This window comes from Amblyomma mixtum, chromosome 7 (assembly GCF_055824585.1).
Source record: "Amblyomma mixtum isolate Tamu chromosome 7, ASM5582458v1, whole genome shotgun sequence".
In the NCBI taxonomy this organism is placed as follows: Eukaryota; Metazoa; Arthropoda; class Arachnida; order Ixodida; family Ixodidae; genus Amblyomma; species Amblyomma mixtum.
The window spans coordinates 102,679,347-102,702,702 of NC_143018.1; the positions used below are offsets into that span (position 1 = coordinate 102,679,347).

The 23,356-nt window shown below is 44.3% G+C and overlaps 1 protein-coding gene and 1 long non-coding RNA gene across 4 annotated transcripts; one reads left to right on the top strand and one right to left on the bottom strand.

Moving 5' to 3' along the window:
• The first annotated feature begins 3,298 nt into the window (after window positions 1–3,298).
• LOC149337042 (uncharacterized) lies at window positions 3,299–6,343 on the top strand. The gene is made up of 2 exons (XR_016284593.1): window positions 3,299–3,441; window positions 6,175–6,343. It is a non-coding gene; the product is annotated as an uncharacterized LOC149337042 (long non-coding RNA).
• Window positions 6,344–9,302: 2,959 nt separating this feature from the next.
• LOC149337043 (uncharacterized) lies at window positions 9,303–23,356 on the bottom strand. Of its 3 annotated transcripts, XM_089554807.1 has the most exons (6): window positions 23,294–23,343; window positions 20,364–20,461; window positions 16,342–16,447; window positions 15,443–15,639; window positions 12,701–12,767; window positions 9,303–9,737 (listed from the first exon to the last, which is right to left on the bottom strand). In XM_089554807.1, the coding sequence occupies exons 3-6, from the start codon at window positions 16,404–16,406 to the stop codon at window positions 9,566–9,568; spliced, it is 501 nt and encodes a 166-aa protein (XP_089410933.1). In that variant the 5' UTR covers window positions 16,407–16,447; window positions 20,364–20,461; window positions 23,294–23,343; the 3' UTR covers window positions 9,303–9,565. The 3 variants fall into 3 exon arrangements, with proteins under 3 accessions (XP_089410933.1, XP_089410932.1, XP_089410935.1); XM_089554806.1 differs by lacking the exon at window positions 20,364–20,461 and having other exon boundaries at window positions 9,304–9,737; window positions 23,294–23,356; XM_089554809.1 differs by lacking the exons at window positions 9,303–9,737; window positions 12,701–12,767; window positions 20,364–20,461 and adding an exon at window positions 12,775–14,103 and having other exon boundaries at window positions 23,294–23,356.

Here is a 23,356-nt window from a genome sequence, read left to right on the forward strand (position 1 = left end):
CCGTGAGAAGACCACAAGAAATCTCGTGTTCTACCGAAAAATTAAGGCTTTTAAGGACTGCATGCTGCTAGAATTCACAGGAACGCTTTTGGTGCACTCACTAACCGGAGAGCCTTTGCTTACACGTTAGCGTTGAGAACATCCAGAAAATTGCTTTTCAGAGGAAAGTTGACAACCACACCACAGGACAGTAAAGACCGCATCACAGCGGTAGCAACGCCAGTCTAAGCAATCGTACAATGCACACAAAGGCAACGGCTCAAACAACCCTTATAAAAATGGTCTATAGACTTTCTATAGACTTTTTATAGACTCTACAGCCATCCTATAGACTTTTCCTTTTGTCTATAGACAGTCTATAGAAAACCTATGGACTAAAGTCTATAGCTGCTTCAATTTCCTTTTGTCTATAGACGGTCTATAGACTCTCTCTAGACTAAGGTCTATAGCCGCCTCAATTTCCTTTTGTCTATAGACCCTCTATAGACTAAGGTCTATAGCTGCCTCATTTTCCTTTCGTCTATAGACTGTCTATAGACTCTCTATAGACTAAGGTCTATAGCTGGCTCAATTTCCTTTTGTCTATAGACGGTCTATAGACTCGCTATAGACTGAACACTATAACTACCTCCATTTCCTTTCGTCTATAGACGGTCTATAGACTCGCTATAGCCTAAGGTCTATAGCCGCCTCAATTTCCTTTTGTCTATAGACTGTCTATAGACTAAAGTCTATAATTGCTTCAATTTCCTTTCGTCTATAGACGGTCTATAGACTCGCTATAGACTAAGGTCTATAGCCGCCTCAATTTCCTTTTGTCTGTAGACTGTCTATAGACTAAAGTCTATAATTGCTTCAATTTCCTTTCGTCTATAGACGGTCTATAGACTCGCTATAGACTAAGGTCTATAGCTGCCTCAATTTCCTTTTGTCTACAGACTGTCTATAGAGTAAAGTCTATAACTGCTTCAGTTTCCTTTCGTCTATAGACGGTCTATAGACTCGCTATAGACTAAGGTCTATAGCTGCCTCAATTTTCTTTTGTCCATAGACTCTCTATAGACTAAAGTCTATAACTGCTTCAATTTTCTTTCGTCTATAGACGGTCTATAGACTAAGGTCTATAGCTGCCACGATATCCTTTCGTCTATATAAGGTCTATAGACTCTCTATAGACCAAGGTGCTTCAATTTCCTTTTGTCTATAGACGGTCTATAGACTCTCTATAGACTACAGTCTACAATTATCTCAGTTTCCTTTCGTCTATAGACTGTACACTATAGATAGTCTACTGCCTATAGACCAGTCTATAACAATCGTAATTTTATCTAACAATGTTCGATACACTGACTTTCGACTAATACCCCTGTCACACGGGCATTTCGAAGGCCCTCGAATCGATAGTCTATCGACTCGAAGCGCTGCTACACGGCCAGTTTGAATGGCCATCGAGTCAATAGTCTATCGAGTCGACGGAGCAGCCCGGAACTCTATCGAGATTTCGAGGGCCTTCGAGCGTCGCCCAATGTTGCTAGCATTGCTTCGAACGACAACAAACATGGCGGCGCCCTTCAAAGCCGGACCCCTCGCTTCGGACCGAATTCTCGTTGTTGCTGCCTTTTTCTGTCCGTTCACTGGTCATAAATGGGGCACCGGTCTTTCGCTTCGTCTCATCTTGCCTACAAGAAAACGTACAAGTGATAAATTTGCTTTATTTTTTATTTAGAGTGACGATTCTGCCGCTGCTAGGCCTAAGAGAGTCGGTTTGTTGACAGTAATGGTTTCCGTTTTCACCACCAGATGGCGCCACTAGAGGCTGAGTTTATTTGCGCGTCTCTGCTATCATACGCTGAAATAAATGTGGAATGCGCCTGCGTTTAGCGTACGTAAGCGTGCATACGCTCGTGTTACGTAGACAGCATAAATTTATGCTCTTTTCTCACTGTATCTGTGTACGCCGCGAGCGGTGACGTGGTGCGCACAGCGAGAAGCTGCAGCGGCGCGGCCGTTCCAACTCGCCCGGGCGTCAACAGATGAGAACAGGTCCTAGTTTTTGCGGCGAGCGAATCCGCTTCGCTTGCCGGATTTTTGAACAAGTGTGAACGCGCCTTATGACTTCAAGAAAGTGTATTTCAACATTTAGTTAAGTTTCGTCAATATATTTTTGTTATTTGCGCGAAACCGAACGTAGCGATTGTGGCGCCACACGAGCTTGGCGTAAGACGCGAGAACCATTTCAATGGCCATTGAGATTTGCCGTGTAGCAGCTCCACAACTCCCTCGAGTTCGATGGCGATCGAAAATCTCGATGGCCCTCGACCCGATGGCCATTGAAACTGGCCGTGTGACAGGGGTATAAGTCCAGAACAATGTCAATTCATTTTTGCACTGCATGTTGAGGGGACCTGCATCTAGTGACCGCAACTATGTCGGGAGTCCCCCACCTCCTTCGCTATTACGGATATTAAAAAGTATTGCGTAAGGCCATTACGACACCCTCCTGTATATTGTTTTCAGGAGCATTGACAAGCTCCTTTTCGTTATACCCTGACGTATATTGTCAATACAATTAGATATTAATGCTAACAAGTAAGCCGAGGAAAGGCAGCCGTTCTTGAAGTAAGGGCGCCCGCAAACTGTACTACATCGAACGAATACGCTGTCCCTTAATGGAATCGCTCTACACAATTCCATTCCATCTTTCGATCGTTACTGTCCAAAGCGCTGAAATCAGAAACATTTCATCAAAGGTTCTACATTTCTCTTTAAAACGTCCTGAAAATAAAGGGGGAAATGCGGGTGTGAGAATTCAAGGAAGCCCCATGCCTTAGAAACACTTTAGATTAATCTCAAAGAGCCTGGTCCTCTGTGCGATTAACATCTGCCATTTCTACCTTTGCAGTTTGTATTCACGTGAATAAGTGCTGCGACGCAACAATCACAAAGCCAGTATTTTTTCGTTCCTACCCTTTCACCTGTTGCTTCGGAGCCGATGACACGCTGATGTAGCGCATATCAGTTCTCTAAACACGAACACACGCAAAAAAGACGTTATGCTATGCAACCTTATAATTATTATTTGAGAATTGTACAACATACTATTCGGTGGGAGATGCGGCGCGTATACCGACAAGAAGTTAGATTCCGGTTCTGTTTTCACGAAAACAGTAGATTTCTAGAGGGTAAGCGAAGAATTTAAGCTTATAAACCAATTGCCTTCTGTGGTCTTGAATATCAGATCAAGCTGGACACGGCAAGAGTGCGAGCGATAAAAATACGACCGTGAAATGGGTTTCTGTTTCACGTTTTACCCATTTTACCGCGAGACGGCGGAAAATCATTCGGGCTGCAAACAACCCTGTGCGTGGCTGCATCAATGGCGTTGGCGTGTTTTTCGCGGATTACGTTTTCTTCAAAATCCAGCTTCATCGTCCGCTTACGGTAAGTCTACACGTTTATATTTTATTCATTTGGTCTCCTAAACCACTCTAAGCAGAGCTGTGTGTGCAGAACAGATTATGTGCGCAGTTACAAACGTCCTTTCTTCGTTTCTGAGGCGGAAGCCATCGGGTTCTCGACTAATGCCGCTTATCTCTGTCCCGCTGTCTTTACTAACGCGCGGAAAGGCAGTCTGTGCGATGCCCTTGAAGCCGCCCCTCGCGAGCTGTCTACTAGATTTTTCGTGTTTCAAGGTAGATGCGCGGCCAGAAATGTCGTTTAGCCTCTGAATGACGGCCGAAATGGAACTGTGTGTTAGTTAGCGCCGTGTGAGCTCAATTTACTTTGCACCTCCGAAAACGTACTTACATACAGTCTCGTTCAGTGGTGGATTACATTTATTTTCTTATCTTTGTGTTATCGCCTCTCTGGACCATGGAGTGCTGTTCTTTTTGAGGTGTGCATTGCTTGCTACGTATGGACGCTCGCTCGGTGCGCGTCGTGGACGCCGACGTTTCAGCAAAGGTGTCTTGTAACGCTATAGACTGGAGCGCGAGACGTTTGTCAAAGTTGTATTCAAGAGGCGCTGGAGAAATGCTTATAGTGTGATGGGTAAATAAAATTCGTTGCCAGCGCGAATGGCCGTCGTGCTCAAACACCGCGAAGAACCCACGAGCTCCATCCCGTCTCCCCTTCGTTGCACACGTACGGATTCCTCCATGTCTGTCATCAGAGCCGTTGGCCGCCCCCGCTGGCCTGCGGGCACTTCATTTTGAAAGCTGTTTAAAGGTCATCTCGACAAGAGCTGGCTTACATTTCGTTCCCAGTGGTTCATTCATGAATTCCGCTCACGCGTGCACCGATTTCTAGAATACCATTTGCGCGAGAGGCAAAGTATGTGTTACTGATTTCAGACTGCTACATTACGAAAGCGCCGATGTGACTCGCCGCTTATTTGCGCCTAAAATTAAATTAAGCTCTCGTGTTATTATAGCTGCGCCTGTTGAAGGCGTTAATTGTTTCATTGAAATACTTCCTACTTTGAGCACGTTCAATGCTTTCGCTGATTTTTCTAGCAGCGTTGGGTTAGGCTGCCTCCATGCAAGAAACACACCTCTTTACTGCGCTGTTGGAGCTGCACTTGAAGGAAAAACTAAGTGAATTTCAGGCGGTATTTTATCGTGACAGTAATTTGCTGTCTCAACCTCGCGACTGCTTTTGAAACGGCGCAGCTGCAGCCTCTGTGTGCTGTATTAGTTTTCTGAATAATGAGCGCGGCATGGAAGCGCTGGAACCCGCTTGTTTCTAAGAGCGCGCGCAGATGTACGAGTATGCTGTTCCGTCTTTGTGCTTCAAGTTATAGGCGCAAATCTGTGGTGAACTGGTTGCTTTTGCCTGCTGGTTTTGTATAGCTTGTGCCCGTTTGAGTACCGGCTTACGTACACTCGGCCAAATCTTTAACTGGCTTAGGTGTTGCATCGCTAAATGCACCTGCAAAAAGGTGCCTTTTGGCTACACTGCTGGCATATTCATGTTGTAATTTGATGCGTGAGATGGCATTTCATAGTTTCTTTTTGTTAATATAATGTTTGAGTGGAGTACTTGCATGTTTAGATCAAAGTTATCAGAAATATTCATCGTCTGCCGCTACGAAGAGCCGAAACAAGCGGAATACGCAGCAATGGTTATGGTGGTGCATTTGCACTAATCTGGGTAAACGACTTGTCCGCCATGAAACGAGTGGTACTTTACCCAGAGGATGAGGCCATATGGACAAGATCCATTGCTGCGTATGCCGCTTGTTTCAGTTGTTCGTAGTGGCAGACGAATGTTTCTTGATAACGTTGATCTAAACACGCAAGTACTGCACTCAAACATTATATGAAAAAAAAAGGAACCACGAAATGACATTTCACTCGTTAAATTACAGCATGAATATGCCAGCAGTGTAGCCGAACGGCACCTTTTTTACAAGGTGCATTTAGCGATGCAAAACCCGAGCCAGTTAAAAATTTGGCCGGGTGTACCAGGCTTAATTCACGCAGGGTATTCTGAAGCGCTTCTTCTATAGCGGTTATAAGAATATATGCTGCAATATTCTCCTTTTTGGATACCTCTGTAAGGTGCAGTGAATCTGTAATTTAGGAGGTGGCATTCTTAACAGCTCCTTGCGAGTCAATGCAGATATGTGGCACAATTGTTCGAAGTCTTCTGTTATAAATAGTGTAAAAGGATTGCCATAAAGAGATCAGTATTGGCTGTAACAGTATTCCCATACAGAAATCAATATCAGTACTGGATTCAGAGTAGAGTGCTCCAGGGATTAGCGGTCTTTGTTACAATGTTTTATGACGACACTTATAATCTATCGTGTATTTACTGAAATGATTGAGCCTGCGTGATAGCTCAGTGGCTATCATGTTCGTATGGCGACCTGAAAGATGCAGGTTAGATTCCGGCCTAGGCGGTCGCATTTTAATAGAGGCAAAATGCTAAAGGCCTGTGTACTCTGCACAGGTGACCGAAATTATTCCCCAGCCTTTCACTTTAGCGTCTCGTAGCCTGTGTCGCCTTGGGTCTTTGAACCCCATAAAACCACACCAAAAGATCAAGATTGCCTTTCTAGAATGGCATAGACAGGATATGCCTTGCATTGTAAAGCACATGCGTAGAGATGGAATGGGAATTTTTTTTTCAGTTGCTCTTATATTATTTTTTTTCCTTCGTGCTGTGCAGGTGAACATGCCCGGATGATTTACTACAGACAACAGGCCACAAGAATGCTTCTGAGGAAACTAGCCGGACTGTTACTTTCAACTTTTATGTTACTGTGGTGCATTCTTATGGTGCATGTATTGCATATTCCCAGCCTGGATAGCTTGGAAATAAACTAAATTTGTAAGTATATTGATTGTTTCATGTGTGAACTCTGTCTGGTGACCTTTTTCAATGATTGTGGGCAGTCTATAGGCAGTCTATACATAATGGTCTACTAATAGTTTAGTAGACAGAGGTCTATAGACTGTCTATAGACAAAGGTCTGTAGCACTGCCAGGCCACACACCTATGGAATGTCTATAGACAGTCTATAGACGTATGTCTACAGGACCAGTAGACTTTTGTCTGTAGACTGTCTATAGACAGTAATCTACAGGAAGTCGATGGCCATAAGTCTATAGGTCGTCTATAGTCCGTCTATAGACAAGTGTCTATAGACGGACCATAGACGACCTATAGGAAATGTATGACCATAAGTCTATAGATCGTCTATAGACTGTCTATAGACCTGTGTCTATAGACTTCCTATAGACCTATAGACTTTCAGTAGACATTTGTCTATAGACTGTCTATAGACAAAAGTCTACTAAAAGTGTATGGCCATAAATCTATAGACTGTCTATAGACCAGTCTAAAGGATTTGTATATAGACAGTCTATAGACTTCATAGACTAAAGTCTATAGACAGTCTATGGACTGTCTAAAGAAATTTTTATAAGGGAACACCCCGCAATTGCACTACGGCCACTTCGTTCTGCCACTACGGCTAAGGGAAATACGTGCTAATTTATTGAATGCTGTTGACGTCGTGCTTGTGCATGTTAAAAGTTTACAGGAGAGTTGAAATCTGGGTTAGTTGGTTCATATTTACGAAAAAAAAAACAGCCAAAAAGACGGGGACAAAGGAGCGACGATGCACAAACAACGACTGGACTAGCAACTGTGATTTATTGAAAAGCAGTAGGTGTCCCAGAAAACATAACAGAGCATGCGCAGCTCAACGGCACCGCATACGACACTGCTGCCTTGACTATCTCGTAAGCATCGCGGTCTTTTTTGCTGCGGTGCCGTTGAGCTGCGCATGCTCGGTTATGTTTCCTGGGAGACTTATTGTTTTTCAATAAATCACAGTTGCTAGTCCAGTCGTAGAGTGTGCCTCGTCTCTCCTTTGTCCCCGTCTATTTTGCTGGTTTTTTTTTTAAGTTTACCTCAGCTGCTGCGGAAGCTGACAAGGGAATGCGAGAAATAAGGCATTCGACGGGCACATCCGCACTTGGAAGGTAAAACCAAAGACTGCTTTGCCTCCACCAGAGTCATGCAAATGTTTCATCCTGTACAGATCAGCGCCTAGTACCATTTTACGGGCGACAGTGCTCAATCCTGGAGGCTATCTTCATTGTCTCATGCATGAAGGATACGTAGTCTCTGTCAAAAGTAACCAGGCTTCAAGGTTCGCTTCTAGCTAGTACAGTGGAGCCGTTACAGCTTCCCTCAAGCTCAAATGGCCGTTAAAGGCAAGGACTGGGGGTCTCCTTACCTTCCAACATCTTTTGATCTTTAGAAAAGCCACAGGGGCTCCACAATACAAGCTAGAAGCAAACCATGCAGCCTGGTTACTTTTGACAAAGTCTGTACTTGCAGTGAGCAGCCGTGCGCTCGTGCTTGGATTTGAGATGCTGCTGCTGCCTAAGAAGCTCGGAATAAAGCTTCTATTAATAAGAGAGCGTTAAAGGCCCCCTTCTCAAAATTCCGTTTCGGCGTAGTAGGCGTCGGCGTTGTGAGCGAAAAATCTCGTGCATGGCTCTACTAGGTGGTCCTGAGAAAGCGACCTAGGATGCGTGTACGCCACTTTGATCACGTGACCTTACAGCGTCATCACAACCTGTTCACTGGACAGTGAGAAAACTGCCCAGCTAAATCAATCATTGGCAGCTAAATTAATGATCAATCACTCGGAAAAAGCAACCTGGGTGTCACAAGGCACGCCGCTGGGAGCAACTTTCATCGCCGGGTAGTGGCGCAACAGATGCACCACTGCGCCCGGAGGGGTAGTAGGACTCTCATAGATCTTATGAATGTAAAGTAGAGAATGGCCTTCTGCATATATGGGAATTGACTCATTGCGATATATTTCGTCATACCGTTGAAGGGGCACTGAAGAGGAATCTGAACTCGTCTTTTTGTCGCGGGAACTCGATCTACACGTTCCGAGCATTCTTAGCAACTTCGAAGTATTTGCCTGTGCGGCCGATTTCCCTATTTTAAATCGGATTAACCTCCGGCTCCAGCCTTGTCTATTGAATTCCCCACAGACGGTGGGAGGAGTCGACCAACGCATGGAGTACCTGTCAGGCAGTCACGTGGCGGCTTTTCTTTCACTTTTATTTTATTTTTTATGTTTCCGTGTTTACACAGGTCTAGTCAGAGACTACATAGCTGCAAATCAGGCCCACAGAAATAAAAATGTGTGTGGGCTCTGTTTTCTTCGATCACTACGTATTACTCCGCCGATGGCAGAGCGGCAAGTCGCCACGGGACTGGATGAAAGGTTGGCCGACTGCTCCCACCGTGTGCGGGGTATTAAAAAAAAGAAAGGCGGGAACCGAGACGTTTAATCGGATTTAAATTAGGTAAATTGGCCGCACAGGCAATAATTCGAAGTTTCTAAGGATGATTTCAACATGTAAATCTAATTCCCGCGGTGAAAATGCGAGTTCAGATTCCTCTTCAGTGCACCTTTAAGACGGAGCTTAAGTTTACCCTCAATTTTTTTGTTCGATCTGTTTTTTATTATACTGCATTATTACTTGCTCGTGTTGCATGGTAAACAATGCTCTACGCGAGGAGAAGAGAAGTATTGGGTTTTAGAAATAAGCCCTGATTTACCTCCTACTGTTAAGATTGTGTCGTTGTTGTGATATAATTAGTTTATACACGAATATAACTTTATTCTTACTACAGTTTGTGGCCTGTTCCTCCACACGCGAGACCACAGCTCACGGATTCCAATAGTTTGATAGCGTGGCCCCTATTAGCCCAGGCGGGTAGTCTTGAGTGCACATAAACAGATGCTTGATTTTCTTCAGCAACGATGTCAATTGCCGTTTTTCAAGTTTTATTCCTTTTCTGCTTTTTGAGCAGAACCGTGTATGCGTTAATTGCACTGTTTTGTACAATATAGGTCTATGGTAGTACAGAGAAGGTTGTGAGGTGACGTCGTCAGATTTTAGGCTGGCAAATAAGCAAACATTTCTCGAAGAGCGGTAGTAGTTCGTTCTGTATGGATTCGGAGTCTGCGCAGGTCAGACATAATTTTTTATTGAGGCTCCGGCGGAGGGCACTTATGAAGCTAACGGAACCCTATAGCATCTGCTATGTTCATCACTAAGTATGCAATTTTCAAAGAACAGAACTCTAGTACTGTTTCCGCCACGCTTTTCTTGTTACGAACTGCTACTGCAACTGCCGTCATTGCCAGTGCCACCACCATGTATGCTGTTATCTGCCAGGGGCCAAAGAACCTGAAACAAAATATATTTATCAGTCAAAAATCGGCAAACTGCAAGAGAATTCGGTAGAGCAAACGTCTAATTGTACTTCCTCGAGGCAGTGTCGCGTTTCTACTGCAACTGACAATCTCTAATTAAAGCATATGCGAAGGGGCAGAATTTTAAACGAAAACGTAGACCATACTCAAAAATCAAATAACATTTATTCAATTGCGAAGAAGTGCTTGCAGCTGGGTTTGTTGGTGCATATTAGTGAAAGATATGAGAGTGCAAAACATCAACACAGACGAGTAAGGGACGAGTAAGCAGCGCTCGTCCTGTTCCCTTACTCGTCCGTGTTTCCGTTTTTGCGCTCGCATGTCTTTAAGGGTTATTCTATTGCACTGGTTAGCATTTGGCATGGCTATCTTTGCCTGCAACTGTGCATTTGCATCCCTGTACCTTGTAGGAGAGACAGCGGTACAGCTGGAGCCCCAACGCCAAGGAGTGCTTTCAGGCGTAGCATTTTGAAATTGGTTATAATAACTAGGAGTGCATACCGCACCTTTATAAACCTTCTCCACGGCAACGCCAAGGGGCACTCCAAAAGCTACCCTCCTCCAACAAATATATAACTTGCATCTCACCGCTTGCTCATTCCTCCAGCGCATCCGATGTACTCCAACAGGCCCTAACTGCCCTTAAGTATTCGTAAACCCTGAGCACTGCTTGTAGACATGCCCGGTCATCATCCACTCTATTCCTATTTCAAGTACCCGCCCCCATGATCTTGGAATGCCTGATAACCTCCGACCAGTTGAGGAACCCAAGGATCCTGTTGAAACTAATGTGGTTCTGTCTCTGCAGTTAATCCTGTTTTGTTGAATGCAGTGCCTCCTTCAATAATACTACGTTGTTTTCTACAGAGACTCTTAGGGGGCTTCCCGCACGCTTCTCCATCATTTATACGCGACGACCTACGCCGCAGCGCTGCCACACTGATCGTACCTCTAGAATACCAAGTGATTTTTTTTTAAGTTCACAGACCTTTCTTTAACAACCTGTGAGAAAAATTAAAACCTGCGAGAGATGCGTCGGTTTTGTCGGGGCAGGTAAACTGTACATGATGTCCGTGAGACTGCTTGATGAGTGGAAGAATAGTTACAAAAATTAATTGATGAAGTTTACATTTCAAATTTTAAGGGGCCATATTATGTTGCCACATCGAAGGCCCTCATCATTAAAGCTGAGACTAATTTTAAATGTTTATTAATCGCCAATGTAGTATAAAATATCGAAAGCCGAAAGCGCCCACTGAAAGCACTTTGAATGGGTTTTCATTCCTTTACTACTCAGAAATAGGCATCGATGTATGTGCTATTCTCACAAAAATATGTTAACATATTCTATACCATCAAATACAAAACATTGCGAGTACTAATTGGATAAAAATGCGACCGACAATATTTTCTAAATATGATAAGAGGGGAAGCCAACTCAACGAAATTTAATATGCCTATATTTCACGCTCAATATTTCGAACCACATTCTCAACTAAAAAACTTTAAAAAGGGGGCTAACTTATGGTGCTGATGGCCTGCGATTTTACGTTGACATTTCCCCTTGAAAATCAAAAATCAAAATTTGCTATCTTACTTGCAGCTAGCTTATTGTCTAATCATTAAGCTCTATTACGCCCATGATGACCACATTCCTGCACAACCCACCTGCACAGAGCGCGCATCCGTATCGCCCATGGGTTTTAATGTACGAATCTCTAAACGTTAAAAAAAAAACTCCCCCGTGTGCGAGTAGCACCGAAAGCTGCAGCGCCAGGGAATAATATGTTTTAATACCTCTCACTTAGCGGCAGTTTGAGCACCATATATGTAACTTCCATGGCTTGGTTGCCCTTCAAACGCGCATTAGCTTAACTGAGAATTTATCAGCGGTAAAAGCTCTCGTCATGGAATTCACAAAGGACGAATTCACAGAGAGGATGAATGGAATTCACAGAGGAGTATTCTACAGTGTCCGACCCTCGGTCTTTCTATTTCACCGCATTCAATCCTCACCTATCCCCACAGCGAAGGATATGCAGGTTTAACTCAACATGCACTGTGGTCTCGCACCGCCATCTATACCACGGCTTCATTGTCCTACCCACGGTGCCTTATATATATATATATATATATATATATATATATATATATATATATATATATATATATATATATATATATATATCCTAGAAAGTCTACTCATTACAGTGGTTTAGTTCTGCGGGTAATAAAGATGCACCGCAATACAACCGACCTGGACTAAGCGCTTCACAAACAGCAGCAAGATTAAGCGCCCTATACCCGTCCCATATGTTCTATATCTGTAGCCATCCCCCCATACTACAGGCAAGTTCAGCGAATTGTTAGAAGGCGTAGACGTCAATACGCTAAGAGGCCATATTGTGACGCATGCCAACCTCTGTCAGGAAATACGGCCGAACTTTCGAAATGCCAAGCACCAGCGTACTAGTTGTAACTGCAAAAGGGAAGCGGCATATCTCATTTTCTCGCCGGCGCAGCTGAGACAGCTTCGACACATTGAAATTGACGGTAGCCTTCATTAGGAGTAGAGGATCAGTTTGAGCCTGCGCTTGCTTATAGAAGATTAAGAACAAGACGCACCCTACCATGGTTACTTATGTACAGCCTTTGTCAAAAGTTTGGAGCCCAGCGAGTTTGCTTCTGAGCCACACTGTCTGGTTCGTAATGCATCTCCAGCGCTCCAAATTTCCTCAAGGTAAGATGATTTCTGGTCCTGCCTCCTCCAGTGGGCAGGGCTGCCACGAATGCTTCAGGAGTCCCACTACAAGGCTTAGAACCAAACCCTCTGGGCTCTAAACTTTTGACAAAGACTGTACCCTGGACGAGCCGCAATGAAAATAGCTCAGTTCAGTATTACTAAAGATGCTGACTATTGCCGAGAATTGTTCTTACCTGCTTCTTCTGGATTTCTTTTTGTCACCGCTGCTTGGAGCCGTTTCGTCTGCAGGGCATAAATGACCTGCGAATTCCACATCATTTGCAAACGTGCACTGTCTCTCATTACCAATATATATATGCCTTAAGCAGAGAAGCAGGTCCTCAACAATAAACATTTAAAAGGAAATGCAGCTTCAATGCAAAGCTAAGGTTCCGAACAAGTTCTGTGAAAAGGCTCCGGGCCTCAGAAGAATAATTGCACTCGCATGTCGGAATTTCATTTACAACCTATTTCAATGTCAAATAAGTACATTTTGTCGAACTGTGGTATTCTTTCTGACACTCAGCAAAATTAAAAATATCCTGTATTAATTCAGGGAAAAGTAGTTTCATGTCAAGCCGCTTTGCGCCCCTCTCCTGGTGTTCCTCTAGCCTCATAGATATAGGAGGGTTAGTTCAACAGTTTCGGTTACCGAACCTATCTTTACAGCTCTGGCGACGTCAAACATAGCCTGCTGTGCGGCTCAGAAGGAATTGTTATTTGCTCAATTTTATATTTGAAACAAGTTTTCCTAACGCTCAATTTGTCAAATTTTCTATCTTGATAAAGATATGTACTGAAAACATAGCCCTTTATATGTTAACTGCAGCGCTGTCGCGAATTGGATGCTTCTGAAAGCAGAGTTGAGAATTATGGAGGCCATCTTGCTACTGTAAACCTCTTAATCTTATCCGCCAACGATACTTTCTGCGGCAACTGTTGCGCTTGCCTTCTCTTGGAAACTAGTCCATTATCCTTAGCGGCCTGGTAGGTATCTTGCATTCGCATTAGATGCCCTGCCTACACCCCTTTCTGCAAGATTTCGACTAGGATATCATCGAGTCTCGTTTGATACCTGACTCACTCTGCCCACTTTCTGTCTCCTAACGTTACACCTTTCATTGTCTTGTCCTCAGCTCGTGGTATTGACCTCAATTTAAACTGATGGCCATTACAATTATCATTAGGTATAGGGCTTGTAACTCTTGTTACTCGTAATTACTATAAATACCACCTTCTCGTTAACGTTATACAGTTCCCCTATGTTACCAGTTATAACTTTGTTGACGGGAAATCTCGCACCTTGTGCTGGCCGACCCGTTGAACCACGATAGAAGTACTCGCAAGGCCTTGCTATAGCACTGTGTGTCTTTCATCTGCCCGCCTAACCTCATCCTTTGACATCTAGTTAATGCCTGCTAGTTAGTTCTTCGAACTCGACTACTAGACTAGCCTAACTTGATTTCGTTTAAAGCTAATCGTTGCCCGGATCTTTTTAAGCATGAAATGCTTTTAGCCCCCGTTGTCGGCAGTGTGGTGACGTCACGCCGAGACCGAAATCCACTCATCCGGGCACTGAAATCCACTCATCCGGGCTCTGAAACGAGAACATCCGGGCACCGCCCTGCTGAAAAAAAGTTCTATGATGCAATAACCTCATAGATCATTCATCATAGAATATCATACAATCTGTATGACATATCATACAGTCTGTATGATATATCATACGAATTGTATGATATATCATAGAGATTGTATGATATTCTATGATGAATGATCTATGAGGTTATTGCATCATAGAACTTTTTTTCAGCAGGGCGTACGAGACTTAACGAGATTTAACGAGACTCTCTAAGCCGTCCTACGCGACCGGCATGCAAGCGCCGGTTGATCTCCAAAGGAGTCACAAAAAATAACTGCTGCCAATGCCTTCTCAATGTTTACCAAGATATCACTCGCTGTGCGTTTGATAATGCACGGAATTATAATTTCCGATTTCTAATAACGCGTGAAAAAAGCACATAAATTCCACGATACACTTCGTTGTCATACGTGATCTCTTAGGGGCTTCGCGCATCGAAGCAAAGCCGCGCAGGCGCACAGGGGCCCGGGGGAGAAGTTTTGAAGGTTTGAAGGTTTATTTCCGCAACTAGGTGTTGCGAGGACAGCCAGGGAAAAAGCTGTATAGACAGCTTGAGAGGTCCTGGCTTCCTCTTACAGTGCTGCGTTCAAAGAGCAAGGCATCGCGCCGAACGGGTGGTGGCGTTCCTCCCTTCCATTACGGTGCGGTTCGGTTGTCCACCGAGATGGCAGAGAATTACTGCGCCATTTCCTTTCCTCAAAAAACCTTCCGTTCAAATGGCAAGGCATCGCGCTGAACGGGTGGCGGCGTTCCTCCCTTCCTGTACGGTGCGGTTCGTGTGTCCACCGAGATGACATTAGGCCCGTTAACATTTCATGCTTACTCTACTCTCGGTTACGGGAGAGGCAGAGATATTTTTTTTCGGAAACCGGCATGTCCTGGGCCATGGATTCTTAGCGCCCTCCGCTGCTTCACCCGCCTGATCGCCGCCTTGGTCCGTTCCTTCGCCGTCGCCGGGCACTGAGGGCCGGGTTTATCAGGTGCATTCATGTAGAAGGCGGTGACCAATTACTTCTCTATGGTGGTGTAATCCTGTTCTGTCAGGGAATGTGTTGTCGGCTGTGGTCTTCAGGATCCCTCCACACACCATGGTTAGTAGTGTTATTCCAATAATGCGCGGACGTTTTTTTCTGTTCTGCAGAGAACTTCGAGGAACCGGGATTTGGCCCGTGGTTCCTTTCCCCGGAGGCGTAAGCTCTACTTTTTGCGCCTTTGCTAGTTTCGCGCTTCATAGTTAGTTATGCTTACAAAGTGTTCATTGCTCAAAGAAATGTGTTCGAATTCGCAATCCTACCACTGAATTTGGTGAGTAGAATTGAAGTCATTGCGGGTTTCACTCCCCGAGCGTGCAGCCAGGCGTGATCTAGTCTGCCTAATTCGCTGGCGGACTTGATGCCAGCATCACTCAGGGAAGCCATCACGGCATCAACCTCTTCCTTCGTGTAGCTGCCATACTCCACCAGTGCTGTGTTTACCGCTTCCCTCAGCTCTCTGGAAGAGATGGAGACAAAAGCAAAACGGAATGAAAGGAGATCAAATTCCCCGTAAAACCTATTTTCCTTAACAGGATTGATTTAATGTGGTGGGGACCAATTAATATAGCACTTCCTGAGCTGTTAAGTCGTTGTACACCCCACTCCCATCAGGCTTAGAATGTACTTCAAATAGAAAGCCAACAACGAGGAAAAATTCTTAAGCATGCGTGAAAAAAATGATTCATGCTTGTTGAGTGAAGGCTAGACCAAAGAGCTTAGAAATGCAGCACTCTGCTTTGTGGAAGAAACCGTGGCATCATTCAATTCTCAGCGCGTGTGCCATCCTCACTGTTCCCATCTGAGCCATGTGCACTAAGCTCTGCTTGCAAGGAACACGCGGGAAACATTTCTAATGGTGGTTCACCAGCGCAAACAGACAGGACTCACAAAGCAGCGCTGCAACAGCTCTGTTTCAGCGCTGTTTCGCTGTTTCTCTCTTTCAAAACAGCTCTTTCTTGGTCTGTATGTGTGTGCGCGCTGTTCAACCACCATTATAAGGAAATACGAACAAGCCCAATCTGCATTTATTCTACGGATCATTTCGTTCTTTCCGCCTAGGTGGGACGAAATGTGTTTGGATAAGAAAGCAATCAGTTTCCCATCTTTGCCTGTAGAGGCTACGTGCAGATAAGAATATCAGAAAAACGAATATCCTTACTTTTGCTGGGCTTCGGAATCCTCTCTGTTCGACATACTTTTCAGCAGCGGTTGTTCTTTCACCATGCACTCTTGTCCCCCCCTCTAGAACTGTTGCGTCCCTTGACCTGTTAAGCCAAAAAGAGAATAAACTAGTATCGAAAAATACATGACAGAACCCCCGTGTGTTTCTCATAATATTTGTAGCAGTAACACGCACAAAAGACGCAGGAAAGACGCCCACTCATTAGCACCATGTATCTTCATCACGTTGCATTCACGACAAAGAGCGGTGTATTTCTTAACCCCTATTCCTCTTATCTTTTGATGGATAACGTATACTTCTCCAGTCTTAATGCGAAGTCTTTTGCTTGCACTCGACATTGCATCAGCTTTGGGCATTCAATACAGAGACATCACCATGCGTTCGCTGCGTATGTGGCGGACAGCACTGCCAGTGAATGGCGTCTCACGTCTCCTTCAAGCCAGGTTACAACAGCCCGTGTGCCGCTCGAAAAGGTTGCGAAGGAGCTTCAGAGACGCTGCTCCCCGAAGTGGCCGTTCTAGCCACAGTAAAAAGATGGCCACCAATATAGGAGTAAACGGCTTGTTACTTAGCGCACTTCTGAAAGGGTGGTTCACGTACTCCCCGGAAACGAGGTAGTTGTCCTATTATGTATGAAGTGTTTGAGTTTCAGAAGGAATTACGCGTTACCACCCACTAAACAGCGGTTTAAGTTGTAGTAAATATTCAAAGAGTTAGCATAGAAACTAATACAAGTATTGTATGCTCCTTCCCAGTAGATTTTATTGCGCATTTCGCCATGTGTATGTTATCCTTAAGTACATTCTGTAAGGAATTTTTGGATTAATTCTTCGTTATGAAGGCTGGAATTTATGATGCTTCGAGGAGTATATCTGACTTGGTGAGGAAGCAATATTATAATGCAGTACTATCATGGAACCCTGATTTTAGAGCTGTGTGTTCTGGAGTGAGCGCTTCAATATAATTACAGGCACTGATTTGAAGAAAATTATTTTTTCTTAGGTACGAAAGGCTCGACCAAAGTGTCCGGCAGCTTACCTTAGATGTTTGCAAAAACCCAATTCTTTGGACCTCACAGTAAATAGGAGAAGCGCCTTCATCCGTGCTCTCTTTGAGCAATCATTTAAAAATACAACAGATAATTAAAAAGGATACGCCATCCTTCAAATTACGCAAGACACATTGAAACACATTGCCTGTCGTCATACAGACATCTATTGGAATCGATGGCTACAAGGCCCGACCTCAAAGGAAGCTCCTTTCGCAAGAGAGATTAGAAAAAACAATCAGATGAAAACGATTACACCTTTAAGCTTAAAGTATCTGGGGCTTCAACTGTAGTTTGACTCAAGTTCAAGACATAATTCAGAACTCGTTTTCAACAAAATAGGCATCAAAACAGTAGTACATATCTCTGCTACTAGATAATCTACTGGCTCACGCATATCTGCACCCATTTGGCTCAGAGCACCTCAACCTGGTTTTCATGGTAGGAGAAGTTTCAGAGACATCGTTGCGTAGTCATTCATGCGTTACGGCAAATGGAAAGCAGCGTCGACCTGGAGCCTTTCCCCTATACAACATAAAACTGCAAAATGAAATGGACGTCACCGAGGAACTTGGGCATTCGCAGAGGCTTTAACCATTAAAAGGGACACAGTGACTTTATTTTTTACACTCTTTGAAAGGTTACTCACGCTTTCCAGTCATCGGATCAGAAAAAAACAATCATTGAAATTGGACACTCGAACGGATAGTGGAAAGTGCACACTTCTTAAATTATTTTTATTTTGTGAAGTGTCCAAGCTCTTTCCTCTCCTTTCTCGGCATCTCCCCCTCTATCCTTGCCATACCGTCCCCGTCCCTATTACTCCCGTTGGTCGCACCTTCGGTATTTAAGACACCTTATAGCAGTGGCCGTGACCGCCAACATTGTTTCCTTCTGCTTGTATTTTTCTTTCAGTGAACGGTGAACGATAGATCATGGCTTGCACACACGCCCTAGAGGCTTCCATTCATTTTCCTAGCAGAGGCAGAGGGGGAGGGGGCACCTAGGGCACGTGATCTTGCGGCGAGACCACAACCTGCCCAGAGTATAGCGATAAAACTGCCCACCGTCGCTGGTGGCAGTTCAATTAATGATTGATTGCTGGGGAAGTGCAACATAGGCCGCTCTAGTTCCACAGCTACAGCACCTGCCATCGCAGGGCTGTGCCGCATTGTTAACCGCTGCAACAGTGCGCCAGGAAGGGTAAGAGCACTCCCACGAACCTATGAATGTAAAGTAGTGAAGCCCTACTCCATATATAGGAATTAACCCATCCCGCTGTGGCGTCGTACCTTTAAGGCAGTGCTTAAGTGTTCCTTCCAATTTTTTCTTTCTCTTTCACTGCGTGTTCGGTATAGGAAGTTTCAATAAAACTCTTGCCTCCACGGTAGTTTGGCGCAAATGAAACATGTTCGGAAACTAGAAACAAAGCAGACGCTGCTTCTTTTCACAATTTTTCTAAATGTCAAGAGGTTAAACCATTCGAACATAAGGCATTTTGGAACTGGATCCGCCAAAAAAGTGAAAGGCAGCGGTCAGTCTCCTTGCCCTCCATGTCTGCATCCGAAAATCGCTGCTACGTTTCAACGCCGTCAACGTGTAATGCAGATTTCTGCAGCCGCCTGGAATATAAAATAAAAAATACATTGATCTCATGGGGAGCTGATATATCACCATGACCCTTGCTATGAACACACAGAATAAAAAAACCTATTTGTACGCAGCGCCCTATTCAAACTGACGACAGAAAGCAACCAATTAGTGCTACCCAGGTTTTTATCGGATCGTAGTTCATAATAACTTGCGAAGAATACATGGGTCCGAGCGGGTTCCGTGCATTTTTACCCTGCTCATTGACTCCGAGACAGTTTCCATATTCATGGGACCTAAATATATTCAGAAAGTTTGACCCCCAGAAAAATTATCCGTACTTCCAGTAGTACATACTAACGCAACGAGTCATGGCTCTACTACCATCCTCTTCTTTCATCCGCATCAAACAACACGCTTTTCAGGCACTAAATTTAGTGGCCACTTTATTAATTGGCTCCTTGGGGCGACGGTAGAAGCCAGTCATCTCCGAACACCCAATTTCCTTTGGAGATTTCGCTGCACACAGAAGGACGTGCGTTTAGTGTACGCGCGTCCGTGGCTTCAAAAAGCCATTTTATGTTCCCTACCGCTGTACACGACGGATGAAATCCGGTCTTCCGTATCAAAACAGGTGCACATAAACAACGAACGATAGAATGGTCGCTGGCGCTCAGCAGACTGATGTTTCGTAGACGCACCACTGGACAGCCAAACAGCAGCTTCCAATGTTTGTCTACCGCTTGTACTGGGCATTGGCAGTCTTTGCCCGAGCACGTTTCTGAGGTTTTCTTGGGAAGTTGAGTGCAGGATGTCGCTGCCAGGTCGATGATGCCCAATTCCTTGCATCACGGCAACATCGCGTAAAGAAACGGGTGGTGAGCTTGCGGCCGCACGGTGGGCGATGCGTCACACCCCGCCTTGCTGGCACAGCGAAGCTACACACTTCGCAGGATAGCGGCGGCGACGAAGCAACAACCCCCGTACCGTGATCTCGCTGGCAGCTTCAGACACGCAGTCTGTGAAGCGTAGTGCTGCGCAAGGCGGCGGTGATCCTGTGTTTTTTATCATGCAAACGTGCATGAAAGAGCAGAAGCAGAGCCGAGAAGCGAGCCAGCAGTGGCGAGGAAACCGCCGCAGTCACATGATTTCGCGGCACACCAGCAGCTGCCCGTACGGGGCGGGCAGACTCTCAGAGAGAGCGTTGACTCACAGTGGCGGAAAACACCTAGGAAACTACCCAGTAAGTATGCCGGACTCAAGGACGTAGAAAGAAAGAGCTTCAAAACGACAGACGAAAATCGCGGAAGTTATAAATTGGATCAATTCAGTCGAAAAGAAACATAGTGTAGATCTATACCGTTATCGGAAAAGGCAGACCAGGAAGGAATTCTTCCATGATAACTCAAGAGGCAGTGTTCCACTCATTGAAGCCAAAACATGGCGTCTTAGAACGAGCTGCAACAAAAAATAATAACGAATATGACAAATGCGCTCTGTGCGGTAGATCTGTAGAAACAATTGAACATCTCATAATCAAATGTGATGGTATGCATCTGGATGTCTATGCAGGCACAGTCACTCTTCCTGAGTCTTTACGGTTTAGAGATAACAATGGTGATGTAAATAAATCTGCGGTGGAAGTTAGGAAGAAGCGATTGGAAGATTGGTGCAGTAAAAGCAAGGATGTGGCATAAGGTTAGAAGTGTAGGAAACAACAGTGGAAGAAAATGGTAAATTTTAAACACAATTCACACCACCGTTAAACTAAAACTAAAAAAAAAGCCGAGCTTGGTGGCACTTGCCACCACCCGTTTCAAAGGGGACGCTCCTACCTTCCACCGGGCCCATTCCTTCCATCCGCCCATGAGATATCAAAATCTTTTAGGGTCTGGAGAAGAAATCACGCGACGTACCTCGTTTTGAAGATCTACTAAAATACTACTACAAAAAGGGATGGTAGCAAAAAAAAAAAGGGGGGATTTTCTCGTTTTCACTTGTTATTGCTAGCTTACCACCGTGCCGTCTCCTGGTCAGATGAAGACCCGATCTTGAAAGTGCCTATAAACACATTGCTATCTCTCTGCTACCAGTTTAAGGTTGAAATATGAACTTTGGCGGTGTTGTGTCAAAACAAAGACGTTCTTAAAAACCGCGAAGATAACGGGCCGATTATACGTGACCCGCCTGTCATTCGTGAATAACCTCAACTTTCTAAGCTTGCGACAAGAGAGACCTGAAAATTAGCATTTTTGTGTTCATTTTATGAAGCGTCCTTCACTGCATCTCTATGTGCGGCATATCACTCATTAAAGACAGCTTATTTGTGCAAATTACCTAACCTTAAAAATTCTTTTATTGGATATCACGTTTCATAACGCAGCGAAAGAAATGAAATGCGGTGCGGAAACTTAATCAGCACATTACTTCTAGTGTACATAGTAAATTTTCGCGAAGTCGCTCCCTCGATATGCTTAATAAAAACTGGGGTGTTTACAAATATTGAGAACGAAACAGGACCTCGTATTGTGGGCAGCGAAATTGTTTCGATTTAGATTATGCTATCATTTGCGAAGGGTATTTCAGATTGCGCTGAATAAAACCAATTTGCCGATTACTGCGAGACTCGTGGCTTTACCTGCTTGGCGCCTGGTTTATAAATTGAGTTTCCTTTGCGTAGCTTTTACTGTTTTCATTTTTATTGCTTTAACTTTTACTTTCTATCCAGCCCACTGTTCAGAGGCAATTTCAACACTGAGCCTCCATGATTTCGTAGTACTTTTACGCAAAATAACAATGACCTCCAGTAGAACAATCAGGATACACGCACTTAGTTTTTATAGCTTTTAAGGTGTTTAGTGAATAAACCAGACCCCTCCTTTATTCATTACAGTCTCTTTCTCACTCTTTCCAGAAAGCATAAATGTTACTGGCGAAGTTTGTTGCCAGCTCCGAGCCTTATTGATTTCGACCTACGCTACCCGATTATGGCAGTTTTGCTCAAAAGGGCACAGAAAATTATATTTTTCTCGGCCACACTAAAACAGCTTTCATCTTTTCTTGCCATTGGATGTGAAACTAGGACGTTTTATGTTTTAATACCGAAAAGCCAGAGAGATGCTGTCAATTATTCCTTTTCAAAACACGAACTGAAGGAGCCCAGGTGAACAACCGTCGCCCGTTTAAGACAAGGATGAGGAACTATGGATAGCATGACAGCTTGACATTGTACAGAAAAAAAACACCTTCTTTCAGTTTCTTGAGAAGCGAAAAAAAGGAAGCTGACTAATGCATCCACACACATAGCAATGGCTTGTGAGCTTGAACGTGATATTAAGAAGAATAAAGAGAAGCTCTTGAGGAGAGATTGCGCATTGTTATGTTCCAATTATAGGTAATGTTTTCTTACAACCGGTTTATGTTTCTGATACAATAAAATATTCAAGGTTCGAAACGCTTATTTTCCTTATTATTGACTGCAACTACTACCCGTATAATCTATTTTTACTGACAAAATTCAAGCGCCTCATGTGCACTAATAGCTTCGAGCAGGATTACGGGCTGAGTGCGGAGTCTCTACTTCCGGAAAATCTTTTCTAGTTCAACGAAGCGGCGACATACGCTCAGAAGCCAAATTTATACTATCCAGAGTACGTTTTTATTGCGATAGTACTAATCCGCAGGTTCAGCGCGTAACAAAATCGCTTCTTGCCGACTGCATGTCCGAGAAGCCCGAGTGCTCCTTACCGCGACACTTCCCGCTCATCGTCGTCGTCTACGAAGCATAGATCCGTGCTTTCGCACTGCTCCGAATCTCCTAAACATTCTCTGTCATTTTTGTACCTCTAGGATGTTTCTGGCAGCATTCTAAGAAGAGGACAAATAAAAGGTGGTGCTTGTGGCACTTGCGGCCTTCTCGTCAATAAAAACAAGCAGGTGAAGAAATATGAGTGGAAAATTTTTCTGCTTTGAAAATAATCAGCACTTATAAATAAAAAGGTCTTTGATCAGTGAATACACTTCGCGCTGCTATGGCTCTGCGCAAGGGTTCTTATATCAGATGGCGCAAAGCGTCACCTCAAACACTCCGTTGTAGAGGAATGCAGCTGTGGAATGAATTGCAGTGTGTTTGCTTTGGCGAGCACCTTTATCTTATCAGTATTAAAAAATATCAGTGCTACGCGTTCTGGTGCTACGCTCTGTAACCTAAACAGAAGGACGAAGAATGGAAAGGCATCCAATAAAAAAGAGAGCTAGTGTCGTATGTAATTTGAAAACAAGAACACTTACCTGTAAAGGATAGGCGAAACAACGAGCACAGAGCTCCCTTGTGCCGTTTCGGAAGGGAGCGGC